Genomic DNA, 6,130 nt, shown 5'->3' on the forward strand with positions numbered 1-6,130 from the left:
AGCGTCTCCTACTGTATGTCCCAGAAACTGACGAGGCAGCATTATTTATTTATTTATTGGTATTACATTATTCAAGTGTATATCAAAGAAGTAGCTCTGTATTTCTCTAGACTACTGATGTAGCTCTGTTTAACAAAAGGTTGTGACCCCTGCACTAGACGTTACGTGGTAATATAATTAATGTCCCTTTATTAAAGCAGTGATTCTCCACCACTTTGATGCAGCAGTAAAAGATCACCAGGTTTGCTGTGGAATATTGCCAATTTTACTTAATTGGCAATTGAAACCAGAATATTATATCAGGTTATTATATACATCAGTATATTTCATAACATGGTCACTTTTTAGACATTTTTGTTTTGGTGGTGATTTGTATATGTGGCAGCATTACAGAAGTTGTTCTCACATAACTAGCACAGCATAACTAAAGTCATCCTTTATTTATTTATTTATTTTATGGTCTGTATTGTCATTGTCAGGATACAATGAAACTGACCCTCTACTTTTAATCCATCACCAAAGTGAACAGTGGGCAGCTTTTAAGCGCCCAGGGAGCAGTGTGTGGGGACAGTGCCACGCTCAGAGCAAACCAGTGTTAGAAAATGGTGTAACAAAAATTTAGAAAACCATGAAAGCTGAATTGTGTTTTTAATTATTTTTTAATGAAGAAGTCAATTTTAATGTTCTTCTTTTCAACAGGCATTGATGGGAAAGCCATATGGCAGCATTCCAAGAAAGACTGTCCCTAGGTCTGAGGAAGCCAGTGCCATGAATTTTGCTGTCCTGTGGGACTGTGGGGTGAGTTAACATCTTGATCACTGCATTCATTGGAGGTTCTGTAATGTAGCGGTTAGCACACCTATATCTCTTATGTGGCATCTTGTGTTTATTATAAAGACTCACACTGTAAATTTCCCCAATGTGGGATGAATAAGGGAGTCATTTATTATGAATTATCATTATTATTCATAATATACAAAATGACACCGCTTTTTCAACTTATTTCTTCGTTCAAGGTTTTTTATTGTTATTTATTAAAATATTTATTCAAAGATGAATATAACAAGTCAAGTCAATTGTATTGGTAACAAACAAATTAATTTTCTTCAATGGAGTCAATAGACTGTTGTCACTGACACCAGATGGCCTTATCTATTCCTATTAAAAACATCCTGAGAAATGTATTCAACCACATTTGAAAACTTGTACTTATCCATTTAGTGACACTTTGATAAATCTTCACAGGGTTATGCTCAGTATTCAGTCCTTTTTTATGGATACTACAATGACCAACGAGCTATTGGCTGGTTGAAGTTTCGTATGCCTCTCTCATACTTCCTGGTCGGTGTTGGAACAGTGGCTTACAGCTACATGGTGGTCATTAGAACGTATGGTTCTTACTATTACAGCATGTACCTGAGTGATCTGTTAAAATTTTGATGCACATTGTGGTCATTCTGATCACTTCCTGTTTGAAGGATGGCCCGTAACGCAAACGAGTCTGGGGTGGGAGATGATAACAGCTTCAACTTTAGCTGGAAAATGTTCACCAGCTGGGATTATCTGATTGGAAACCCTGAGACTGCAGACAACAAGTTTGCCTCCATCACCACCAGCTTCAAGGTCAGAGGAGTAATAATCGAAAGAGTTTTAGTTCAGTCAATGATTCTTTAAAAAGTTTCCATTGTCGTCACATCACTAAAATGTCCCTTAAATGTTTTACATTGGCATTGAACGTTATGTTCTTGTAAGACACTCTCTTTCTAAGGTGTCTGTCTTTTATGGACATATTGAACAAGTTGAAAAGCATTTTAAGAAGTCAACATCACTTACCTTCACGTTTTTAATCTTCAGGAGGCCATTTTAGAAGAACAAGAAAACAGAAAGGACGACAACATCCACTTGACCCGGTTCCTAAGGGTTCTGGCCAACTTCCTGGTCCTGTGCTGCCTAGCAGGAAGTGGCTATCTTATCTACTTTGTAGTCCGGCGTTCACAAAAGTTTGCTCTAGATGGACTGGAGAATCACACCTGGTGGGAAAGAAATGAGGTCGAACATTTTTGTTAAATATATTTTCTAACAAAATGTTGAAAGAAATTGGATAAATTATACAATTTAATACATTGTTGCTTTCTTAAACGTACACATTTATGTTCATTAAGTAATGTTAGCACAAAAAATGACTTCACCCCCAGGTGAACATGGTGATGTCATTACTGGGGATGTTCTGTCCAATGCTATTTGATGTCATCAGTACTCTGGAGAATTACCACCCCCGTGTGGCGCTCCAATGGCAGCTGGGTCGGATCTTTGCTCTTTTCTTAGGAAACCTCTACACCTTCATCATTGCCCTGATGGACGAGATCAATGTCAAAGTGAGAGCCACATTTATATAAGCTGTGAAAATATCTTTAAGCTGTTGTAGAAAACTGTAATTATTTCTGTGTTTTCTCCAGAGAGAGGAAGAAAAGATCATCAAGTTCAACATCACCATGTGGGAATCCAACCTTTACAATGGCACAGGTTCAGAAAATGGTACCACTGTTTCACCCATCATCATTCAACCTGCTGATGTTCCTCGGGGGCCCTGCTGGGAGACCATGGTGGGACAGGTCAGGTTCTGAAAATCTTGTTGATGTTAGTTTAAAGTTTAAAACCAAACCTTAGAACCTATGCAAAAGAGTATGTGAATCATGAAAAATAAGTGGAAAAAAAGGTTATCTCTATATATAGTAAAAAAAAAAGAAGAGGTATGTATATAATTGTGTATCATCAACTGTGGATGCTGATATTATGCCTTCTAATAATATCTCCTAATGGGATCATGAGTAATATCGTGCTAAATATTGAATCTTGAGGAGCTCTTTAGTTTACTTGTGTACAACTAGGTGAAATATTGTTGACATGAACAAACTGAAGTCCTTCAGATCAGTATATTGTAAATCATTTAAGTACAGTACCTTCAATGTCACATTTCTGTTCTAATCCTTGTAAGAGTATATTTTGATCAGTTATAGTCTTTTGCTCATTGTGATCAAATTTAAACAAAGCGGCTTCAGAAAAGCAAGAGATCCAAAACCATTTGACAATCATTCTATACACAAGAACACAATTTGCATTGGCTACTTAGTTTAGAAATGCAAACAAGGTAAGCACCGGGAGGCCACATAAACTGGCGCCACCTTGAGTCAATACAAAGCAAATGATGAAGTTTGTGAAAATAGAATACAGTTGCTGAGTGTGTTGTTGAGTTGTAATGTTTTTGACGGAGGCAGGAGTTTGTGCGTCTCATCATCTCTGACACCATGACGACCTACATCACACTGCTGATTGGGGACTTCATCAGAGCGGTACTGGTCCGATTTCTCAACTACTGCTGGTGCTGGGACCTGGAGGCTGGATTTGTAAGATGTTTGTTTTGGTTTTAGCACAGCTCAATTGTAAACAGAAGCAAAAAATCTAGATTGACTTTTGTTTCCTGTGTTTTCTTCTTTTTTTTTTACTGAAGCCCTCCTATTCTGAGTTTGACGTCAGTGGAAATGTACTGGGCCTGATCTTCAACCAAGGAATGATTTGGTGAAAAAAAATTACAAGAGTAAATTGTAAATGAAAATGACACTTGTGGATCTGTGGTTGGTTCCTGAGAGGCTTTGATTCAACACACTCTAAACTTTAGAGTCTAAACTTTAGAGTCTAAAGCATGTTCTGAGGTCCACTACTGTCCTCTCCCTGCTTCTCATGCAGGATGGGAGCCTTCTACGCCCCCTGTCTGCCTGCCCTGAATGTGCTGCGCCTCCACGTGTCCATGTACCTGCAGTGCTGGGCAGTAATGTGCTGCAACGTTCCTCAAGAACGAGTCTTCAAGGCCTCCCGCTCCAACAACTTCTACATGGCCATGTTGCTGGTCATCCTCTTTCTGTCCACGCTGCCGGCCATCTACACTATTGTCACTATCCCGCCCTCCTTTGACTGCGGACCCTTTAGGTAGCATCCGTTCTCTTTGGGTCTGGACTATTTTTAGTGGACCAGATTTTTTTTTCATTGTGGTTTTTGTTTCTCAGTGGGAAAAAGCGAATGTTTGATGTGATCCAGGAGACGCTAGAGTCCGACTTTCCCTCTTGGTTCAGTAAAGTTTTCATCTATGCTTCCAACCCGGGGCTAGTGCTGCCCTTTATCCTGCTCATGGTGTGAGTCAGCCGACACAACCAATCACTTTTAAGCACTTTCAAAGGTGACAGATCTTATTGACATTCATCATAATAATGATTCACTTTCATGCAGTCAAAATAAAGTTATGATATGAAAGTACCCAGTGCTAAACCATTATAATGCCTAGAACATTAGGGTTCTAATAACGTTATAGCTGCTTTTAGCAACTTTAAATTTTCTTCTATTGTTTTAGTTTTTTTGATACATTTTTGACATTTTATGGGCAAACTTTTTATATTATATTATAACCTTTTTATTTTACAGACTAGCCATCTATTACCTACAGTCGACATCAAAAAGCTACAAAGAAGCAAATGTGGAACTGAAGAAAAAACTACAAACAGTAACAAAAACAACACTGTTTTTCTTTATGCCATCAACTGCACTGTGTTGTAGCTGTGTTAAATACTTGGCTCAGAGCTACTCTGGAGTCCAGCTACTTTGTAGTTGCATTTCCATAACTGTTTAAGTCATTTAAAGATCTATCAGTTATCACATTAGAAGTGACCTCTGCACATTGTCGTGTCCCTCCTTTGTTAGCAAAATGAAGAAAATAAGAAGAAGAACAAACAAGCAGCTCTCAAGGCTCAGCTGGACCTCGAAGAAGCGCAGAAAGTGGCGTCACAAGCTCCCAAACCACGATACAAAAGTGAAAAATTCTGTTATAATTCTCTCAGTGTGACAGAAAAATGCCAGCAAACCAAAACGTGACAGAGCAAGGTCTGGTACATTTCAGTTTACAGGATACATGGCCAAGAAAGATTGTATTATAACTTGTATTATACCCTTGTATTGTCTTCATTCCAAACCTCAGTGATGTTTCCTCTTGTGTCTAATTATTTTTTGTGCTTATTTTCAGATGTTGAAGAGAACTATGAGGACTACATAAGGCCTTATCATGGTAAGGATGGATGCAACCATCCTCCTGCTGGAGATCAAGAGCACCAGCGTCTGGCCAGCAGGTCTTATCACCACGGCCACCAGGGAGCAGCAGGATACCTCCCTGGTTTCCCTCAGCAGAAGGAAACTAGACTGTATGGCATGGCCAGTTTGAAAAGACACTGAGAAACAGCAGAAGAAACGACAGTAACAACAACAGCAACAGTAGAGGCTGGAGCAGCAGTGACAACAAGAACACAAGCTGTTACGTACATTTTACTTAGTATAGTCTCACTGGAAACTGGAAACACGTGTTGTACCAGCCTGATATTCTAGTACCATATCTTTCGGACTATAAGTCATACTTTTTCCATCCCTTGGCTGGATTTGCAACTCATACCTGAGTATGTGTGTATGTGAACCAGTATGTGCTACTCCTGTACCACTGAAAATGTACATGTTCGTTATTTTCACACCCATAGCCACTAGAGAGCAGTGGTGTGACTTGTACTCCCGAGACTTATATATGTTGTTTTTTTTCTTTCTTTCAGTTTGCTATTTCTGGGTGGTGCAATTTATACTCGGGAGCAACCTATAGTCCGGAAAATACAGTACAGTGTGAGACTTATGTTGGACCCTCTTCGTTATTTACCGAGGTGTTCTTTAGCTGTTAAAATTATGTTGTACTGATGCCTCTACTTCTGCCTTTTTTCTTTTAAAGCAACATACAGTCGTCTACCTTTTAGATATTGGCCTCACTGTGGTCAATCTGACACCGTAGAAATGTAAATCAGCCCTATTGATCTACTGTGACCTGATCAAAACCACTTTTACTGATTTTCTCCATTCATTTTGAGCATGTAAAGCATTAAGTTTTCATTGTCATTGACACAAGATCAGGAGTAGGAGGAAGTGCTCGGCCCAAGTACTGTCAATCACATGATTTAACAAAGTCTGAGAAGAAAGTCAATCCGCCCTCTTCTCTCCCCTGTCCTCCTCCGTCTGGTTTGTCCGGGTAACACTAACCACCTGATGTCTGCTC

General features: G+C 39.2%; 1 protein-coding gene across 1 annotated transcript in view; it reads left to right on the forward strand.

Moving 5' to 3' along the window:
* The window catches only part of tmc1 (transmembrane channel-like 1), a 9,802-nt gene extending 3,678 nt beyond the window's left edge, over positions 1-6,124 (forward strand). The window contains exons 7-18 of the mRNA XM_025053193.1: positions 700-798; positions 1,246-1,388; positions 1,479-1,623; positions 1,855-2,049; positions 2,196-2,375; positions 2,457-2,612; positions 3,276-3,404; positions 3,509-3,576; positions 3,745-3,984; positions 4,062-4,187; positions 4,474-4,552; positions 4,750-6,124. Of these exons, the coding sequence (XP_024908961.1) occupies positions 700-798; positions 1,246-1,388; positions 1,479-1,623; positions 1,855-2,049; positions 2,196-2,375; positions 2,457-2,612; positions 3,276-3,404; positions 3,509-3,576; positions 3,745-3,984; positions 4,062-4,187; positions 4,474-4,552; positions 4,750-4,920 (1,731 nt within the window). The 3' untranslated portion in view covers positions 4,921-6,124. The remainder of the gene's footprint in view (positions 1-699; positions 799-1,245; positions 1,389-1,478; positions 1,624-1,854; positions 2,050-2,195; positions 2,376-2,456; positions 2,613-3,275; positions 3,405-3,508; positions 3,577-3,744; positions 3,985-4,061; positions 4,188-4,473; positions 4,553-4,749) is intronic.
* Positions 6,125-6,130: the final 6 nt, after the last annotated feature.

This window comes from Cynoglossus semilaevis, chromosome Z, assembly GCF_000523025.1.
Source record: "Cynoglossus semilaevis isolate Cse_v1.0 chromosome Z, Cse_v1.0, whole genome shotgun sequence".
Lineage (NCBI taxonomy): Eukaryota > Metazoa > Chordata > Actinopteri > Pleuronectiformes > Cynoglossidae > Cynoglossus > Cynoglossus semilaevis.